The sequence below is a fragment of the Oncorhynchus masou genome, chromosome 29, assembly GCF_036934945.1.
Source record: "Oncorhynchus masou masou isolate Uvic2021 chromosome 29, UVic_Omas_1.1, whole genome shotgun sequence".
In the NCBI taxonomy this organism is placed as follows: Eukaryota; Metazoa; Chordata; class Actinopteri; order Salmoniformes; family Salmonidae; genus Oncorhynchus; species Oncorhynchus masou.
In genome coordinates, this window is record NC_088240.1 from 88,921,039 (window position 1) to 88,943,692 (window position 22,654).

A 22,654-nucleotide genomic window follows, 5' to 3' on the forward strand; every position below is an offset into this window, starting at 1 on the left:
TGGTACATCAGTGTGTGTCAAGGATTTCCCCTTCCTTTCCTCTAAACATCCAACTTCTACATCCAGTGCAAATATTCCTTCTCTGAGCACCTTTTTCTCACGCATTAAAGTATTTTAAAACCACAAAAACTACCACAGTAGTATAGTAGAACAAAACAGCCTGTGGACACAGACATTTTTTTTTATATAAACAAAAATTGTTCGAACTAAAAATACTGTATGACACCAAGCCCAACACACATGCTCATCATAAGTGGGGATAGATAACATCAATGATAACGTCTTTAACATCAATGCTAACTTCTTTAACATCAATGCTAACTTCTTTAGCATCAATGTTAACTTATTTAGCATCAATGCTAACTTCTTTAGCGTCAATGCTAACTTCTTTACTATTCAACTCCGAGGCCTTTTTGGTTCAGACACAAGTCCACAGTGATTCAAGCACTCGCATGCCCCTCCCTTTAGAAGTCCTGAGGCTAAATGTCTTCTGTGTAGGTAAGTCTCAGTTTGTATCTTTCAGTCATAGGGTGAATCTCAATTGAGGAAAAGGTTAGGGAGGACGAACCTCAGTTCTAGTCCTCCAATGCCTTGTGTAGACAGGTGAGGATAGAAGACACGAGGAATCAAGAAAATACAACTGAGATTCACCACTAGTCATGTGGTCACTGTGGGCTTCATCAAGTGATTAAGACTTACAGTTGAGATGTGAGCTGTTCCTCAAAGGCCTCAGCCTCATATTCAAAGGTTAGGAGAAACAACTGATTGGAACAACACCATTAAGAAACACTCAAGTCGGCACAGCAGCATAGTGTAGTGGTTTGGATGCTGAACTTTACCTGAGTGTGTGTGTGTGGAGCTGAGTCAGCTGGATCACTGAACCCCTTTAACTGCCCCTATACTAATACCACTGTTCCACTGAAAACCATCTATTATTCTGGATGAGGACCATATTCCTCATGGTCTCTTCCTGAACATTGTTTACCATCTTAACCAGGTGGAACACAGTGTCACAGCTCCCTGCACAAACCACAGACAGGAAGGTGAGCTACAGTCATCATAAAGCTGAACCAGGGGAAAGACCAAGCGAAGCTATGGTGCAGCGGTTGACTGGCTGGCTGGATGAGCAGGGGTTAGAGGTCAGGGGTCAGTGAAGGGCGGGGCGGGCGGTAAGAGGGTTTCCCAGGTGTCTGTGTGTGCTGTGCTGCCGGATCCAGCTCTACTTCTCTTCCTGTCACACAGCCATCTCTGAACCACTGGACAACCCCAAGGCATTGGCCTCCTCTGGCGTCAGACCGCTTTTCAGTGTTCTTCTCACTGTAGAGAGGAAGAGGGCAGGGAGACAAAGAGAGACAGAGAGATACAGAGAGAGCGAGAGAGAGAGAGAGAGAGAAACAGAGAGACAGAGAGAGCGAGAGAGAAACAGAGAGCGAGAGAGACAGAGAGAGCGAGAGAGAAACAGAGAGCGAGAGAGACAGAGAAAGAGAGAGAGCGAGAAACAGAGAGCGAGAGAGAGACAGAGAAAGAGAGAGAGAGAGAGAGAGAGAGAGAAAGAGATAAAGAGAGAAAGAGAGACAGACAGACAGACAGACAGACAGACAGACAGACAGACAGACAGAGCGAGAGACAGAGAGAGAGAGACAGAGAGAGAGACAGAGAGAGAGAGATTGAGAGAGAGAGAGAGAGAGAGAGAGAGAGAGAGATTAACCTGGAGAAGAGTCCCCTAAGCAAGCTGGTCCTGGGGCTCTGTTCACAAACACAAACACACCCTACAGAGCCTCAGGACAGCAGCACAATTAGACCCAAACAAATCATGAGAAAACAAAAAGATAATTACTTGACACATTGGAAAGAATTAACAAAAAAACAGAGCAAACTAGAATGCTATTTGGCCCTACACAGAGAGTACACATCGGCAGAATACCTGACCACTGTGACTGACCCAAAATTAAGGAAAGCTTTGACTATGTACAGACTCAGTGAGCATAGCCTTGCTATTGAGAAAGGCCGCCGTAGGCAGACATGGCTCTCAAGAGAAGACAGGCTATGTGCTCACTGCCCACAAAATGAGGTGGAAACTGAGCTGCACTTCCTAACCTCCTGCCCAATGTATGACCATATTAGAGAGACATATTTCTCTCAGATTACACAGATCCACAAAGAATTCGAAAACAAATCCAATTTTGAAAAACTCCCATATCCACTGGGTGAAATTCCACAGTGTGCCATCACAGCAGCAAGATTTGTGACCTGTTGCCACGAGAAAAGGGCAACCAGTGAAGTACACACACAGTAAATACAACCCATATTTATGCTTATTTATTTTATCTTGTGTCCTTTACCATTTGTACATTGTTAAAACACTGTATTTATATATAATATGACATTTGTAATGTCTTTATTGTTTTGAAACTTCTCTATGTGTAATGTTCACTGTTAATTTTTATTGTTTATTTCACTTTATATATTCACATTATATATTATCCACCTCACGTGCTTTGGCAATGTTAACACATGTTTCTCATGCCAATAAAGCCCTTGAATTGAATTGAATTGAGAGAGAAAGACAGGCAGAGACAGAGAGACAGAGAGAGAGAGAGAGAGAGAGAGAGAGAGAGAGAGAGAGAGAGAGAGAGAGAGAGAAGAACACACACCATTGTAAATACAACCCATATCTATGCTTATTTATTTTATCTTGTGTCCTTTACCATTTGTACATGGTTAAAACACTGTATATATATAATATGACATTTGTAATGTCTTTATTGTTTTGAAACTTCTGTATGTGTGATGTTCACTGTTAATTTTTATTGTTTATTTCACTTTATATATTCACTTCATATATTATCTACCTCACTTGCTTTGGCAACGTTAACACATGTTTCCCATGCCAATAAAGCCCTTGAATTGAATTGAGAGAGACAGAGAGAGAGAGAGAGAGAGCCAGAGCCAGAGACAGAGTCAGAGAGAGAGAGAGAGAGAGAGAGAGAGAGGACAGAGAGAGAGAGAGAGAGAGAGAGAGAGAGAGAGACAGAGAGAGAGAGAGAGAGAGAGAGAGAGAGACAGAGAGAGACAGGGAGGGACAGAGACAGACAGAGAGAGAGAGAGAGAGAGAGAGAGAGAGACAGAGAGAGACAGAGAGGGACAGAGACAGACAGAGAGAGACAGAGAGAGACAGAGACAGACAGAGAGAGAGAGAGAGAGAGAGAGAGAGAGACAGAGAGACAGAGAGAGCGAGAGAGAACTGTAGTACTGTAGCACTGTGTTGTGGAACTGTATCACTCAGGTGATGGTGTAAAATAAGATAGTGTGCATTAACACTGACAGAAAGTCCACTATCAGATGTCGGGGGCAGTTCAACCTTTGGCCACACCACACCCAAAGCTAATGTAAGGATACTGTAAAAAGAAAAGTTGCAAATCTGATGTCAAACAAAGGCTACTCTTACTTCAAATATTTTGTTACTGTAAAAAAAGCCCTCTGACTCACGTGACTTGCGGTTGGCTCTGGACCTCTTCCTCTCGCGAGGCTCTGTCCGTGTCCTGGGCCCCTGAGTGGCTGACCTGACGATGCGCTCCATGATCTCATCTGCAGCGTCTGTCTCTGTGCAATTAGGTGGGTCTTCAATCACTGATGAGCCCCAAGGACCCACACGGCCTAGGAGAGAAGACAAGGAGAGAAGGAGAGAAGGAGAGAAGACAAGGAGAGAAAAGAAGGAGAGAATGAGAGACGAGAACGAGAGAAGACAAGGAGAGAAGAGAAGGAGAGAAAACAAGAAGAGAAGTAGAGAAGACAAGGAGAGAAGGAGAGAAGACAAGGAGAGAAGAGAAGGAGAGAAAACAAGAAGAGAAGTAGAGAAGACAAGGAGAGAAGAGAAGGAGAAAAGTCAAGGAGAGAAGAGAAGGAGAGAAGAAGAGACGAGAAGGAGAGTCGAGAAGGAGAGACGAGAAGGGGAGACGAGAATGAGAGAAGACAAGGAGAGAAGAGAAGGAGAGAAAACAAGAAGAGAAGTAGAGAAGACAAGGAGAGAAAGAGAAGGAGAGAAGAGAAGGAGAGAAGTCAAGGAGAGAAGAGAAGGAGAGAAGGAGAGAAGAGAAGGACAGACAGTATCAGCCTCAGGTGTAGTAGAGCTGGGGTTGTAAATTTTTTTTTGAAAGTCCAGAGGTTTCCCTTTTTTACAGGAGTTGTGTGAAGGTGGTGGTCTGTCAGACTGACCTGGCCTGCTGGCTCTGGTGCGTGTACGTAGGCCTGGCACGGTGGACGCTCCACTGTCACTGCAGCCCTGCAAGCTGCTCTTCAGCACTGCCTTCATGTTCTCATGCTCCGCTGCATCCTCTGCGTACTGCAGACCCTGCGTCAGCACGCCCTCCTGGCTTACAGGCCCCGGGGCGCTACCGCCAAACTTTCCACCCTGTGGGGTGGATGAGGAGAGAAGAGCTAGGTTAGAGATGAAACTTGCTAAATCTATCTATGAAAATGGTTCAATTTCAAAAGTCATCATGCTCTGGCACCATTAAGAGCACTCAATTAGAAAACATCTAGAAAACAACAACATACAAATCCATTCTGAGTTAATCACAGTTCTTTACAGTATTCTCCTGACCAACAGCATGGGAGCTATATTTAAATGGTCACATGCTGCATGCACTTTTAAAAATTGTATCCCACAAATAGAAGCCATATTTATTTAGTATCCGTAACAAACAAACAACAAACAAACAAACCAACAACACACCCCACCCCCCACAAAAACACAATGTCAAAAAAACATTCACCACAGGTCTTTGTCATAACTTATTAGTCATAAGTTAACATTAGTTAGACCTAACTTATCAGCACTATGTGACGACCGTCTTATGAACCTTTACATCATATACAGTTAAGTAAAACCTAACCATCTGTATTGAAACCTGCTGATTTCTTCCCTGTTGACGGTGATCGCCATCTTGGTTCCATTATAGAACCAAGATCAGCTTATGTGTAAGCTGATCCTGGTCAGCAGAGTCAGGCTTCATCCCAAATGGAGACCAGGACTCTGGTCAAAAGAAGTACACTATACTATACTATATAAGGAATAGGGTGGCATTTAGGACTCAGCCTCTCATGTGGACCCCATTGTTTTTTAAGAGATGAATCTCTGGTTCTCATGAGGTCTACTACCCAGGATAAGGTTCTATCAGGAAGTGCTTGTCTGTGGATTCTGACCCCCTGAGGTCTGGTTTGAGTTTGGCCTACCCTGCTTCCCTTGTCTGTGGACTTGCAGTGAACAGAACATCCATAGCTTTATCCTATCCCTAACCATAAACCTTAACCTAACCTCAAACCCCTATTTCTAACCCTAACCCTTAACCTAACCTCAAACCCCTATTTCTAACCCGAACTCTTAACCTAACCTCAAACCCCTATTTCTAACCCGAACCCTTAACCTAACCTCAAACCCCTATCCCTAAACCTTAACCTAACCTCAAACCCCTATTTCTAACCCTAAACCTAACCTAACCTCAAACCCCTATTTCTAACCCTAAACCTTAACCTAACCTCAAACCCCTATTTCTAACCCTTAACCTAACCTCAAACCCCTATTTCTAACCCTTAACCTAACCTCAAACCCCTATTTCTAACCCTAAACCTAACCTCAAACCCCTATTTCTAACCCTTAACCTAACCTCAAACCCCTATTTCTAACCCTTAACCTAACCTCAAACCCCTATTTCTAACCCTAAACCTTAACCTAACCTCAAACCCCTATTTCTAACCCTTAACCTAACCTCAAACCCCTATTTCTAACCCTAAACCTTAACCTAACCTCAAACCCCTATTTCTAACCCTAAACCTTAACCTAACCTCAAACCCCTATTTCTAACCCGAACCCTTAACCTAACCTCAAACCCCTATTTCTAACCCTAAACCTTAACCTAACCTCAAACCCCTATTTCTAACCCTTAACCTAACCTCAAACCCCTATTTCTAACCCTAACCCTTAACCTAACCTCAAACCCCTATTTCTAACCCTTAACCTAACCTCAAACCCCTATCCCTAACCCTAACCCTTAACCTAACCTCAAACCCCTATCCCTAAACCTTAACCTAACCTCAAACCCCTATTTCTAACCCTTAACCTAACCTCAAACCCCTATTTCTAACCCTAAACCTTAACCTAACCTCAAACCCCTATTTCTAACCCTTAACCTAACCTCAAACCCCTATTTCTAACCCGAACCCTTAACCTAACCTCAAACCCCTATTTCTAACCCTTAACCTAACCTCAAACCCCTATTTCTAACCCGAACCCTTAACCTAACCTCAAACCCCTATTTCTAACCCTAAACCTTAACCTAACCTCAAACCCCTATTTCTAACCCTAACCCTTAACCTAACCTCAAACCCCTATTTCTAACCCTTAACCTAACCTCAAACCCCTATTTCTAACCCTAACCTTAACCTAACCTCAAACCCCTATTTCTAACCCTAACCCTTAACCTAACCTCAAACCCCTATTTCTAACCCTAAACCTAAACCTCAAACCCCTATTTCTAACCCTAAACCTTAACCTAACCTCAAACCCCTATTTCTAACCCTTTAACCTAACCTCAAACCCCTATTTCTAACCCGAACCCTTAACCTAACCTCAAACCCCTATTTCTAACCCTAAACCTTAACCTAACCTCAAACCCCTATTTCTAACCCTTAACCTAACCTCAAACCCCTATTTCTAACCCTAACCCTTAACCTAACCTCAAACCCCTATTTCTAACCCTTAACCTAACCTCAAACCCCTATTTCTAACCCTTAACCTAACCTCAAACCCCTATTTCTAACCCTTAAACCTAACCTCAAACCCCTATTTCTAACCCTTAACCTAACCTCAAACCCCTATTTCTAACCCTAAACCTTAACCTAACCTCAAACCCCTATTTCTAACCCTAACCTTAACCTAACCTCAAACCCCTATTTCTAACCCTAAACCTTAACCTAACCTCAAACCCCTATTTCTAACCCTAAACCTTAACCTAACCTCAAACCCCTATTTCTAACCCTAAACCTTAACCTAACCTCAAACCCCTATTTCTAACCCTAAACCTTAACCTAACCTCAAACCCCTATTTCTAACCCTAACCTCAAACCCCTATTTCTAACCCTTAACCTAACCTCAAACCCCTATTTCTAACCCTTAACCTAACCTCAAACCCCTATTTCTAACCCTAAACCCTTAACCTAACCTCAAACCCCTATTTCTAACCCTAAACCTTAACCTAACCTCAAACCCCTATTTCTAACCCTAAACCTTAACCTAACCTCAAACCCCTATTTCTAACCCTTAACCTAACCTCAAACCCCTATTTCTAACCCGAACCCTTAACCTAACCTCAAACCCCTATTTCTAACCCTAAACCTTAAACTAACCTCAAACCCCTATTTCTAACCCTAACCCTTAACCTAACCTCAAACCCATATTTCTAACCCTTAACCTAACCTCAAACCCCTATTTCTAACCCTAAACCTTAACCTAACCTCAAACCCCTATTTCTAACCCTAAACCTTAACCTAACCTCAAACCCCTATTTCTAACCCTAAACCTTAACCTAACCTCAAACCCCTATTTCTAACCCTAACCCTTAACCTAACCTCAAACCCCTATTTCTAACCCGAACCCTTAACCTAACCTCAAACCCCTATTTCTAAACCTAAACCTTAACCTAACCTCAAACCCCTATTTCTAACCCTTAACCTAACCTCAAACCCCTATTTCTAACCCTAACCCTAAACCAAACCTCAAACCCCTATTTCTAACCCTAAACCCTTAACCTAACCTCAAACCCCTATTTCTAACCCTAACCTAACCTCAAACCCCTATTTCTAACCCTAAACCTTAACCTAACCTCAAACCCCTATTTCTAACGCTAACCCTTAACCTAACCTCAAACCCCTATTTCTAACCCTTAACCTAACCTCAAACCCCTATTTCTAACCCTTAACCTAACCTCAAACCCCTATTTCTAACCCGAACCCTTAACCTAACCTCAAACCCCTATTTCTAACCCTAAACCTTACCCTAACCTCAAACCCCTATTTCTAACCCTAAACCTTAACCTAACCTCAAACCCCTATTTCTAACCCGAACTCTTAACCTAACCTCAAACCCCTATTTCTAACCCTAAACCTTAACCTAACCTCAAACCCCTATTTCTAACCCTAAACCTTAACCTAACCTCAAACCCCTATTTCTAACCCTTAACCTAACCTCAAACCCCTATTTCTAACCCTAACCCTTAACCTAACCTCAAACCCCTATTTCTAACCCTTAACCTAACCTCAAACCCCTATTTCTAACCCTTAACCTAACCTCAAACCCCTATTTCTAACCCTTAACCTAACCTCAAACCCCTATTTCTAACCCTTAACCTAACCTCAAACCCCTATTTCTAACCCTTAACCTAACCTCAAACCCCTATTTCTAACCCGACCCTTAACCTAACCTCAAACCCCTATTTCTAACCCTAAACCTTAACCTAACCTCAAACCCCTATTTCTAACCCTAAACCTTAACCTAACCTCAAACCCCTATTTCTAACCCTTAACCTAACCTCAAACCCCTATTTCTAACCCTAACCCTTAACCTAACCTCAAACCCCTATTTCTAACCCTAAACCTTAACCTAACCTCAAACCCCTATTTCTAACCCTAACCCTTAACCTAACCTCAAACCCCTATTTCTAACCCTAACCTCAAACCCTTAACCTAACCTCAAACCCCTATTTCTAACCCTTAACCTAACCTCAAACCCCTATTTCTAACCCTAAACCTTAACCTAACCTCAAACCCCTATTTCTAACCCTAAACCTTAACCTAACCTCAAACCCCTATTTCTAACCCGAACCCTTAACCTAACCTCAAACCCCTATTTCTAACCCTAACCCTCAAACCCCTATTAACCTAACCTCAAACCCCTATTTCTAACCCTAAACCTTAACCTAACCTCAAACCCCTATTTCTAACCCTTAACCTAACCTCAAACCCCTATTTCTAACCCTAACCCTTAACCTAACCTCAAACCCCTATTTCTAACCCTAACCCTTAACCTAACCTCAAACCCCTATTTCTAACCCTAAACCTAACCTCAAACCCCTATTTCTAACCCTAAACCTTAACCTAACCTCAAACCCCTATTTCTAACCCTAACCCTTAACCTAACCTCAAACCCCAATTTCTAACCCTTAACCTAACCTCAAACCCCTATTTCTAACCCTTAACCTAACCTCAAACCCCTATTTCTAACCCTTAACCTAACCTCAAACCCCTATTTCTAACCCTAAACCTTAACCTAACCTCAAACCCCTATTTCTAACCCTTAACCTAACCTCAAACCCCTATTTCTAACCCTTAACCTAACCTCAAACCCCTATTTCTAACCCTTAACCTAACCTCAAACCCCTATTTCTAACCCTTAACCTAACCTCAAACCCCTATTTCTAACCCTTAACCTAACCTCAAACCCCTATTTCTAACCCTAAACCTTAACCTAACCTCAAACCCCTATTTCTAACCCGACCCTTAACCTAACCTCAAACCCCTATTTCTAACCCTAAACCTTAACCTAACCTCAAACCCCTATTTCTAACCCTAAACCTTAACCTAACCTCAAACCCCTATTTCTAACCCTTAACCTAACCTCAAACCCCTATTTCTAACCCGAACCCTTAACCTAACCTCAAACCCCTATTTCTAACCCTAAACCTTAACCTAACCTCAAACCCCTATTTCTAACCCTAATCCTTAACCTAACCTCAAACCCCAATTTCTAACCCTTAACCTAACCTCAAACCCCTATTTCTAACCCTAAACCTAACCTGAAAACCCTATTTCTAACCCTTAACCTAACCTCAAACCCCTATCCCTAACCCTAACCCTTAACCTAACCTCAAACCCCTATCCCTAAACCTTAACCTAACCTCAAACCCCTATTTCTAACCCTTAACCTAACCTCAAACCCCTATCCCTAAACCTTAACCTAACCTCAAACCCCTATTTCTAACCCTTAACCTAACCTCAAACCCCTATTTCTAACCTGAACCCTTAACCTAACCTCAAACCCCTATTTCTAACCCTAAACCTAACCTCAAACCCCTATCCCTAAACCTTAACCTAACCTCAAACCCCTATTTCTAACCCTTAACCTAACCTCAAACCCCTATTTCTAACCTGAACCCTTAACCTAACCTCAAACCCCTATTTCTAACCCTTAACCTAACCTCAAACCCCTATTTCTAACCCGAACTCTTAACCTAACCTCAAACCCCTATTTCTAACCCGAACCCTTAACCTAACCTCAAACCCCTATTTCTAACCCTAAACCTTACCCTAACCTCAAACCCCTATTTCTAACCCTAAACCTTAACCTAACCTCAAACCCCTATTTCTAACCCGAACTCTTAACCTAACCTCAAACCCCTATTTCTAACCCTTAACCTAACCTCAAACCCCTATTTCTAACCCTAAACCTTAACCTAACCTCAAACCCCTATTTCTAACCCTTAACCTAACCTCAAACCCCTATTTCTAACCCTAACCCTTAACCTAACCTCAAACCCCTATTTCTAACCCTTAACCTAACCTCAAACCCCTATTTCTAACCCTTAACCTAACCTCAAACCCCTATTTCTAACCCTTAACCTAACCTCAAACCCCTATTTCTAACCCTTAACCTAACCTCAAACCCCTATTTCTAACCTTAACCCTTAACCTAACCTCAAACCCCTATTTCTAACCCGAACTCTTAACCTAACCTCAAACCCCTATTTCTAACCCTAAACCTTAACCTAACCTCAAACCCCTATTTCTAACCCTAAACCTTAACCTAACCTCAAACCCCTATTTCTAACCCTAAACCTTAACCTAACCTCAAACCCCTATTTCTAACCCTAAACCTTAACCTAACCTCAAACCCCTATTTCTAACCCTTAACCTAACCTCAAACCCCTATTTCTAACCCTTAACCTAACCTCAAACCCCTATTTCTAACCCGACCCTTAACCTAACCTCAAACCCCTATTTCTAACCCTAAACCTTAACCTAACCTCAAACCCCTATTTCTAACCCTAAACCTTAACCTAACCTCAAACCCCTATTTCTAACCCTTAACCTAACCTCAAACCCCTATTTCTAACCCGAACCCTTAACCTAACCTCAAACCCCTATTTCTAACCCTAAACCTTAAACTAACCTCAAACCCCTATTTCTAACCCTAACCCTTAACCTAACCTCAAACCCCTATTTCTAACCCTTAACCTAACCTCAAACCCCTATTTCTAACCCTTAACCTAACCTCAAACCCCTATTTCTAACACTAAACCTTAACCTAACCTCAAACCCCTATTTCTAACCCTAAACCTTAACCTAACCTCAAACCCCTATTTCTAACCCGAACCCTTAACCTAACCTCAAACCCCTATTTCTAACCCGAACCCTTAACCTAACCTCAAACCCCTATTTCTAAACCTAAACCTTAACCTAACCTCAAACCCCTATTTCTAACCCTTAACCTAACCTCAAACCCCTATTTCTAACCCGAACCCTTAACCTAACCTCAAACCCCTATTTCTAACCCGAACCCTTAACCTAACCTCAAACCCCTATTTCTAACCCTAAACCTAACCTCAAACCCCTATTTCTAACCCTAAACCTTAACCTAACCTCAAACCCCTATTTCTAACGCTAACCCTTAACCTAACCTCAAACCCCAATTTCTAACCCTTAACCTAACCTCAAACCCCTATTTCTAACCCTTAACCTAACCTCAAACCCCTATTTCTAACCCGAACCCTTAACCTAACCTCAAACCCCTATTTCTAACCCTAAACCTTACCTAACCTCAAACCCCTATTTCTAACCCTCTACCTTAACCTAACCTCAAACCCCTATTTCTAACCCTTAACCCTTAACCTAACCTCAAACCCCTATTTCTAACCCTAAACCTTAACCTAACCTCAAACCCCTATTTCTAACCCTTAACCTAACCTCAAACCCCTATTTCTAACCCTAACCCTTAACCTAACCTCAAACCCCTATTTCTAACCCTTAACCTAACCTCAAACCCCTATTTCTAACCCTTAACCTAACCTCAAACCCCTATTTCTAACCCTTAACCTAACCTCAAACCCCTATTTCTAACCCTTAACCTAACCTCAAACCCCTATTTCTAACCCTTAACCTAACCTCAAACCCCTATTTCTAACCCCTATTTCTAACCCTTAACCTAACCTCAAACCCCTATTTCTAACCCTAAACCTTAACCTAACCTCAAACCCCTATTTCTAACCCTAAACCTTAACCTAACCTCAAACCCCTATTTCTAACCCTAACCCTAACCTAACCTCAAACCCCTATTTCTAACCCTAAACCCTTAACCTAACCTCAAACCCCTATTTCTAACCCTAAACCTTAAACTAACCTCAAACCCCTATTTCTAACCCTAACCCTTAACCTAACCTCAAACCCCTATTTCTAACCCTTAACCTAACCTCAAACCCCTATTTCTAACCCTTAACCTAACCTCAAACCCCTATTTCTAACACTAAACCTTAACCTAACCTCAAACCCCTATTTCTAACCCTAAACCTTAACCTAACCTCAAACCCCTATTTCTAACCCGAACCCTTAACCTAACCTCAAACCCCTATTTCTAACCCGAACCCTTAACCTAACCTCAAACCCCTATTTCTAACCCTAAACCTTAACCTAACCTCAAACCCCTATTTCTAACCCTTAACCTAACCTCAAACCCCTATTTCTAACCCTAACCCTTAACCTAACCTCAAACCCCTATTTCTAACCCGAACCCTTAACCTAACCTCAAACCCCTATTTCTAACCCTAAACCTAACCTCAAACCCCTATTTCTAACCCTAATTAACCTAACCTCAAACCCCTATTTCTAACCTAACCCTTAACCTAACCTCAAACCCCTATTTCTAACCCTTAACCTAACCTCAAACCCCTATTTCTAACCCGACCCTTAACCTAACCTCAAACCCCTATTTCTAACCCTTAACCTAACCTCAAACCCCTATTTCTAACCCTTAACCTAACCTCAAACCCCTATTTCTAACCCTTAACCTAACCTCAAACCCCTATTTCTAACCCTTAACCTAACCTCAAACCCCTATTTCTAACCCTTAACCTAACCTCAAACCCCTATTTCTAACCCTTAACCTAACCTCAAACCCCTATTTCTAACCCTTAACCTAACCTCAAACCCCTATTTCTAACCCTAAACCTTAACCTAACCTCAAACCCCTATTTCTAACCCGACCCTTAACCTAACCTCAAACCCCTATTTCTAACCCTAAACCTTAACCTAACCTCAAACCCCTATTTCTAACCCTTAACCTAACCTCAAACCCCTATTTCTAACCCTTAACCTAACCTCAAACCCCTATTTCTAACCCGACCCTTAACCTAACCTCAAACCCCTATTTCTAACCCTAAACCTTAACCTAACCTCAAACCCCTATTTCTAACCCTAATCCTTAACCTAACCTCAAACCCCAATTTCTAACCCTTAACCTAACCTCAAACCCCTATTTCTAACCCTTAACCTAACCTGAAAACCCTATTTCTAACCCTTAACCTAACCTCAAACCCCTATTTCTAACCCTTAACCTAACCTCAAACCCCTATTTCTAACCCTTAACCTAACCTCAAACCCCTATTTCTAACCCTTAACCTAACCTCAAACCCCTATTTCTAACCCTTAACCTAACCTCAAACCCCTATTTCTAACCCTTAACCTAACCTCAAACCCCTATTTCTAACCCTAAACCTAACCTCAAACCCCTATTTCTAACCCTAAACCTTAACCTAACCTCAAACCCCTATTTCTAACCCTAAACATTAACCTAAACTCAAACCCCTATTTCTAACCCTTAACCTAACCTCAAACCCCTATTTAACTACTACCCTTAACTCTAACCTCAAACCCCTATTTCTAACCCAACCCTTAACCTAACATACTCAAACCCCTATAACTCTAACCCTAAACCTTAACCTAACCTCAAACCCTACTATTTCTAACCATACTTAACCTAACCTCAAACCCCTATTTCTAACCCTCTAAACATAACCTCAAACCCCTATTTCTAACCCTAACTGTAACCTCAAACCCCTATACCTTCTAAACCCTGTAACCTAACCTCAAACCCCTATTTCTAACCATTAACCTAACCTGTCAAACCCCTATTTGATAACCCTACTAACCTGGTTCCAAAACACCAATACCTAGTCTGATAACCTACTGTAGCTGGTTCCTCTAAACATAAATACCTAGTCTGATAACCCTACTATTTCCTCTAAACATACTGTAATACCTAACCTCAAACCCCTATTTCTAAACATACTGTCAACCTAACCTGAAACTACTACTTAGCTGGTTCCTCTAAACATACTGTCAATACCTAACCTGATAACCCCTATTTCTAACCCTAAACATACTGTCAACCTAACCTGAAACTACTATTTCTAACCTCTAAACCTGTAACCTAACCTGATAACCCCTAATTTCCTCTAAACATACTGTCAACCTAACCTGAAACCCTACTATTTCTAACCCTTAACCTAACCTCAAACCCCTACTGTCTAACCCTAAACCTTAAGTCTTGTCTGAAATGTCTGTAGCTGGTTGTTAAACATATGTCATACCTAGTCTGATAACTACTACTGTAGCTGGTTCCTCTAAACATACTGTCAATACCTAGTCTGATAACTACTACTGTAGCTGGTTCCTCTAAACATACTGTCAATACCTAGTCTGATAACTACTACTGTAGCTGGTTCCTCTAAACATACTGTCAATACCTAGTCTGATAACTACTACTGTAGCTGGTTCCTCTAAACATACTGTCAATACCTAGTCTGATAACTACTACTGTAGCTGGTTCCTCTAAACACACTGTCAATACCTAGTCTGATAACTACTACTGTAGCTGGTTCCTCTAAACATACTGTCAATACCTAGTCTGATAACTACTACTGTAGTTCTGGTTCCTCTAAACATACTGTCAATAAACATACTGTCAATACCTAGTCTGATAACTACTACTGTAGCTGGTTCCTCTAAACATACTGTCAATACCTAGTCTGATAACTACTACTGTAGCTGGTTCCTCTAAACATACTGTCAATACCTAGTCTGATAACTACTACTGTAGCTGGTTCCTCTAAACATACTGTCAATACCTAGTCTGATAACTACTACTGTAGCTGGTTCCTCTAAACATACTGTCACTGTCAATACTGTAGTCTGATAACTACTACTGTAGCTGGTTCCTCTAAACATACTGTCAATACCTAGTCTGATAACTACTACTGTAGCTGGTTCCTCTAAACATACTGTCAATACCTAGTCTGATAACTACTACTGTAGCTGGTTCCTCTAAACATACTGTCAATACCTAGTCTGATAACTACTACTGTAGCTGGTTCCTCTAAACATACTGTCAATACCTAGTCTGATAACTACTACTGTAGCTGGTTCCTCTAAACATACTGTCAATACCTAGTCTGATAACTACTACTGTAGCTGGTTCCTCTAAACATACTGTCAATACCTAGTCTGATAACTACTACTGTAGCTGGTTCCTCTAAACATACTGTCAATACCTAGTCTGATAACTACTACTGTAGCTGGTTCCTCTAAACATACTGTCAATACCTAGTCTGATAACTACTACTGTAGCTGGTTCCTCTAAACATACTGTCAATACCTAGTCTGATAACTACTACTGTAGCTGGTTCCTCTAAACACACTGTCAATACCTAGTCTGATAACTACTACTGTAGCTGGTTCCTCTAAACATACTGTCAATACCTAGTCTGATAACTACTACTGTAGCTGGTTCCTCTAAACATACTGTCAATACCTAGTCTGATAACTACTACTGTAGCTGGTTCCTCTAAACATACTGTCAATACCTAGTCTGATAACTACTACTGTAGCTGGTTCCTCTAAACATACTGTCAATACCTAGTCTGATAACTACTACTGTAGCTGGTTCCTCTAAACATACTGTACTGTCAATACCTAGTCTGATAACTACTACTGTAGCTGGTTCCTCTAAACATACTGTCAATACCTAGTCTGATAACTACTACTGTAGCTGGTTCCTCTAAACACACTGTCAATACCTAGTCTGATAACTACTACTGTAGCTGGTTCCTCTAAACATACTGTCAATACCTAGTCTGATAACTACTACTGTAGCTGGTTCCTCTAAACATACTGTCAATACCTAGTCTGATAACTACTACTGTAGCTGGTTCCTCTAAACATACTGTCAATACCTAGTCTGATAACTACTACTGTAGCTGGTTCCTCTAAACATACTGTCAATACCTAGTCTGATAACTACTACTGTAGCTGGTTCCTCTAAACATACTGTCAATACCTAGTCTGATAACTACTACTGTAGCTGGTTCCTCTAAACATACTGTCAATACCTAGTCTGATAACTACTACTGTAGCTGGTTCCTCTAAACATACTGTCAATACCTAGTCTGATAACTACTACTGTAGCTGGTTCCCCCTAAACATACTGTCCTCTAAACATACTGTCAATACCTAGTCTGATAACTACTACTGTAGCTGGTTCCTCTAAACATACTGTCAATACCTAGTCTGATAACTACTACTGTAGCTGGTTCCTCTAAACATACTGTCAATACCTAGTCTGATAACTACTACTGTAGCTGGTTCCTCTAAACATACTGTCAATACCTAGTCTGATAACTACTACTGTAGCTGGTTCCTCTAAACATACTGTCAATACCTAGTCTGATAACTACTACTGTAGCTGGTTCCTCTAAACATACTGTCAATACCTAGTCTGATAACTACTACTGTAGCTGGTTCCTCTAAACATACTGTCAATACCTAGTCTGATAACTACTACTGTAGCTGGTTCCTCTAAACATACTGTCAATACCTAGTCTGATAACTACTACTGTAGCTGGTTCCTCTAAACATACTGTCAATACCTAGTCTGATAACTACTACTGTAGCTGGTTCCTCTAAACATACTGTCAAACACCTAGTCTGATAACTACTACTGTAGCTGGTTCCTCTAAACATACTGTCAATACCTAGTCTGATAACTACTACTGTAGCTGGTTCCTCTAAACATACTGTCAATACCTAGTCTGATAACTACTACTGTAGCTGGTTCCTCTAAACATACTGTCAATACCTAGTCTGATAACTACTACTGTAGCTGGTTCCTCTAAACATACTGTCAATACCTAGTCTGATAACTACTACTGTAGCTGGTTCCTCTAAACATACTGTCAATACCTAGTCTGATAACTACTACTGTAGCTGGTTCCTCTAAACATACTGTCAATACCTAGTCTGATAACTACTACTGTAGCTGGTTCCTCTAAACATACTGTCAATACCTAGTCTGATAACTACTACTGTAGCTGGTTCCTCTAAACATACTGTCAATACCTAGTCTGATAACTACTACTGTAGCTGGTTCCTCTAAACATACTGTCAATACCTAGTCTGATAACTACTACTGTAGCTGGTTCCTCTAAACATACTGTCAATACCTAGTCTGATAACTACTACTGTAGCTGGTTCCTCTAAACATACTGTCAATACCTAGTCTGATAACTACTACTGTAGCTGGTTCCTCTAAACATACTGTCAATACCTAGTCTGATAACTACTACTGTAGCTGGTTCCTCTAAACATACTGTCAATACCTAGTCTGATAACTACTACTGTAGCTGGTTCCTCTAAACATACTGTCAATACCTAGTCTGATAACTACTACTGTAGCTGGTTCCTCTAAACATACTGTCAATACCTAGTCTGATAACTACTACTGTAGCTGGTTCCTCTAAACATACTGGTTCCTCTAAACATACTGTCAATACCTAGTCTGATAACTACTACTGTAGCTGGTTCCTCTAAACATACTGTCAATACCTAGTCTGATAACTACTACTGTAGCTGGTTCCTCTAAACATACTGTCAATACCTAGTCTGATAACTACTACTGTAGCTGGTTCCTCTAAACATACTGTCAATACCTAGTCTGATAACTACTACTGTAGCTGGTTCCTCTAAACATACTGTCAATACCTAGTCTGATAACTACTACTGTAGCTGGTTCCTCTAAACATACTGTCAATACCTAGTCTGATAACTACTACTGTAGCTGGTTCCTCTAAACATACTGTCAATACCTAGTCTGATAACTACTACTGTAGCTGGTTCCTCTAAACATACTGTCAATACCTAGTCTGATAACTACTACTGTAGCTGGTTCCTCTAAACATACTGTCAATACCTAGTCTGATAACTACTACTGTAGCTGGTTCCTCTAAACATACTGTCAATACCTAGTCTGATAACTACTACTGTAGCTGGTTCCTCTAAACATACTGTCAATACCTAGTCTGATAACTACTACTGTAGCTGGTTCCTCTAAACATACTGTCAATACCTAGTCTGATAACTACTACTGTAGCTGGTTCCTCTAAACATACTGTCAATACCTAGTCTGATAACTACTACTGTAGCTGGTTCCTCTAAACATACTGTCAATACCTAGTCTGATAACTACTACTGTAGCTGGTTCCTCTAAACATACTGTCAATACCTAGTCTGATAACTACTACTGTAGCTGGTTCCTCTAAACATACTGTCAATACCTAGTCTGATAACTACTACTGTAGCTGGTTCCTCTAAACATACTGTCAATACCTAGTCTGATAACTACTACTGTAGCTGGTTCCTCTAAACATACTGTCAATACCTAGTCTGATAACTACTACTGTAACTGGTTCCTCTAAACATACTGTCAATACCTAGTCTGATAACTACTACTGTAGCTGGTTCCTCTAAACATACTGTCAATACCTAGTCTGATAACTACTACTGTAGCTGGTTCCTCTAAACATACTGTCAATACCTAGTCTGATAACTACTACTGTAGCTGGTTCCTCTAAACATACTGTCAATACCTAGTCTGATAACTACTACTGTAGCTGGTTCCTCTAAACATACTGTCAATACCTAGTCTGATAACTACTACTGTAGCTGGTTCCTCTAAACATACTGTCAATACCTAGTCTGATAACTACTACTGTAGCTGGTTCCTCTAAACATACTGTCAATACCTAGTCTGATAACTACTACTGTAGCTGGTTCCTCTAAACATACTGTCAATACCTAGTCTGATAACTACTACTGTAGCTGGTTCCTCTAAACATACTGTCAATACCTAGTCTGATAACTACTACTGTAGCTGGTTCCTCTAAACATACTGTCAATACCTAGTCTGATAACTACTACTGTAGCTGGTTCCTCTAAACATACTGTCAATACCTAGTCTGATAACTACTACTGTAGCTGGTTCCTCTAAACATACTGTCAATACCTAGTCTGATAACTACTACTGTAGCTGGTTCCTCTAAACATACTGTCAATACCTAGTCTGATAACTACTACTGTAGCTGGTTCCTCTAAACATACTGTCAATACCTAGTCTGATAACTACTACTGTAGCTGGTTCCTCTAAACATACTGTCAATACCTAGTCTGATAACTACTGTAGCTGGTTCCTCTAAACATACTACTGTAGCTGGTTCCTCTAAACATACTGTCAATACCTAGTCTGATAACTACTACTGTAGCTGGTTCCTCTAAACATACTGTCAATACCTAGTCTGATAACTACTACTGTAGCTGGTTCCTCTAAACATACTGTCAATACCTAGTCTGATAACTACTACTGTAGCTGGTTCCTCTAAACATACTGTCAATACCTAGTCTGATAACTACTACTGTAGCTGGTTCCTCTAAACATACTGTCAATACCTAGTCTGATAACTACTACTGTAGCTGGTTCCTCTAAACATACTGTCAATACCTAGTCTGATAACTACTACTGTAGCTGGTTCCTCTAAACATACTGTCAATACCTAGTCTGATAACTACTACTGTAGCTGGTTCCTCTAAACATACTGTCAATACCTAGTCTGATAACTACTACTGTAGCTGGTTCCTCTAAACATACTGTCAATACCTAGTCTGATAACTACTACTGTAGCTGGTTCCTCTAAACATACTGTCAATACCTAGTCTGATAACTACTACTGTAGCTGGTTCCTCTAAACATACTGTCAATACCTAGTCTGATAACTACTACTGTAGCTGGTTCCTCTAAACATACTGTCAATACCTAGTCTGATAACTACTACTGTAGCTGGTTCCTCTAAACATACTGTCAATACCTAGTCTGATAACTACTACTGTAGCTGGTTCCTCTAAACATACTGTCAATACCTAGTCTGATAACTACTACTGTAGCTGGTTCCTCTAAACATACTGTCAATACCTAGTCTGATAACTACTACTGTAGCTGGTTCCTCTAAACATACTGTCAATACCTAGTCTGATAACTACTACTGTAGCTGGTTCCTCTAAACATACTGTCAATACTACTAGTCTGATAACTACTACTGTAGCTGGTTCCTCTAAACATACTGTCAATACCTAGTCTGATAACTACTACTGTAGCTGGTTCCTCTAAACATACTGTCAATACCTAGTCTGATAACTACTACTGTAGCTGGTTCCTCTAAACATACTGTCAATACCTAGTCTGATAACTACTACTGTAGCTGGTTCCTCTAAACATACTGTCAATACCTAGTCTGATAACTACTACTGTAGCTGGTTCCTCTAAACATACTGTCAATACCTAGTCTGATAACTACTACTGTAGCTGGTTCCTCTAAACATACTGTCAATACCTAGTCTGATAACTACTACTGTAGCTGGTTCCTCTAAACATACTGTCAATACCTAGTCTGATAACTACTACTGTAGCTGGTTCCTCTAAACATACTGTCAATACCTAGTCTGATAACTACTACTGTAGCTGGTTCCTCTAAACATACTGTCAATACCTAGTCTGATAACTACTACTGTAGCTGGTTCCTCTAAACATACTGTCAATACCTAGTCTGATAACTACTACTGTAGCTGGTTCCTCTAAACATACTGTCAATACCTAGTCTGATAACTACTACTGTAGCTGGTTCCTCTAAACATACTGTCAATACCTAGTCTGATAACTACTACTGTAGCTGGTTCCTCTAAACATACTGTCAATACCTAGTCTGATAACTACTACTGTAGCTGGTTCCTCTAAACATACTGTCAATACCTAGTCTGATAACTACTACTGTAGCTGGTTCCTCTAAACATACTGTCAATACCTAGTCTGATAACTACTACTGTAGCTGGTTCCTCTAAACATACTGTCAATACCTAGTCTGATAACTACTACTGTAGCTGGTTCCTCTAAACATACTGTCAATACCTACCTAGTCTGATAACTACTACTGTAGCTGGTTCCTCTAAACATACTGTCAATACCTAGTCTGATAACTACTACTGTAGCTGGTTCCTCTAAACATACTGTCAATACCTAGTCTGATAACTACTACTGTAGCTGGTTCCTCTAAACATACTGTCAATACCTAGTCTGATAACTACTACTGTAGCTGGTTCCTCTAAACATACTGTCAATACCTAGTCTGATAACTACTACTGTAGCTGGTTCCTCTAAACATACTGTCAATACCTAGTCTGATAACTACTACTGTAGCTGGTTCCTCTAAACATACTGTCAATACCTAGTCTGATAACTACTACTGTAGCTGGTTCCTCTAAACATACTGTCAATACCTAGTCTGATAACTACTACTGTAGCTGGTTCCTCTAAACATACTGTCAATACCTAGTCTGATAACTACTACTGTAGCTGGTTCCTCTAAACATACTGTCAATACCTAGTCTGATAACTACTACTGTAGCTGGTTCCTCTAAACATACTGTCAATACCTAGTCTGATAACTACTACTGTAGCTGGTTCCTCTAAACATACTGTCAATACCTAGTCTGATAACTACTACTGTAGCTGGTTCCTCTAAACATACTGTCAATACCTAGTCTGATAACTACTACTGTAGCTGGTTCCTCTAAACATACTGTCAATACCTAGTCTGATAACTACTACTGTAGCTGGTTCCTCTAAACATACTGTCAATACCTAGTCTGATAACTACTACTGTAGCTGGTTCCTCTAAACATACTGTCAATACCTAGTCTGATAACTACTACTGTAGCTGGTTCCTCTAAACATACTGTCAATACCTAGTCTGATAACTACTACTGTAGCTGGTTCCTCTAAACATACTGTCAAACATACTAGTCTGATAACTACTACTGTAGCTGGTTCCTCTAAACATACTGTCAATACCTAGTCTGATAACTACTACTGTAGCTGGTTCCTCTAAACATACTGTCAATACCTAGTCTGATAACTACTACTGTAGCTGGTTCCTCTAAACATACTGTCAATACCTAGTCTGATAACTACTACTGTAGCTGGTTCCTCTAAACATACTGTCAATACCTAGTCTGATAACTACTACTGTAGCTGGTTCCTCTAAACATACTGTCAATACCTAGTCTGATAACTACTACTGTAGCTGGTTCCTCTAAACATACTGTCAATACCTAGTCTGATAACTACTACTGTAGCTGGTTCCTCTAAACATACTGTCAATACCTAGTCTGATAA

The 22,654-nt window shown here is 40.7% G+C and overlaps 1 protein-coding gene across 1 annotated transcript in view; it reads right to left on the reverse strand.

Moving 5' to 3' along the window:
• Positions 1-283: 283 nt before the first annotated feature.
• Positions 284-22,654, reverse strand: part of LOC135519826 (FH1/FH2 domain-containing protein 3-like) — a 40,806-nt gene continuing 18,435 nt past the window's right edge. The window contains 3 exon segments of the mRNA XM_064945037.1: positions 284-1,317; positions 3,490-3,657; positions 4,216-4,411. Of these exon segments, the coding sequence (XP_064801109.1) occupies positions 1,235-1,317; positions 3,490-3,657; positions 4,216-4,411 (447 nt within the window). The 3' untranslated portion in view covers positions 284-1,234.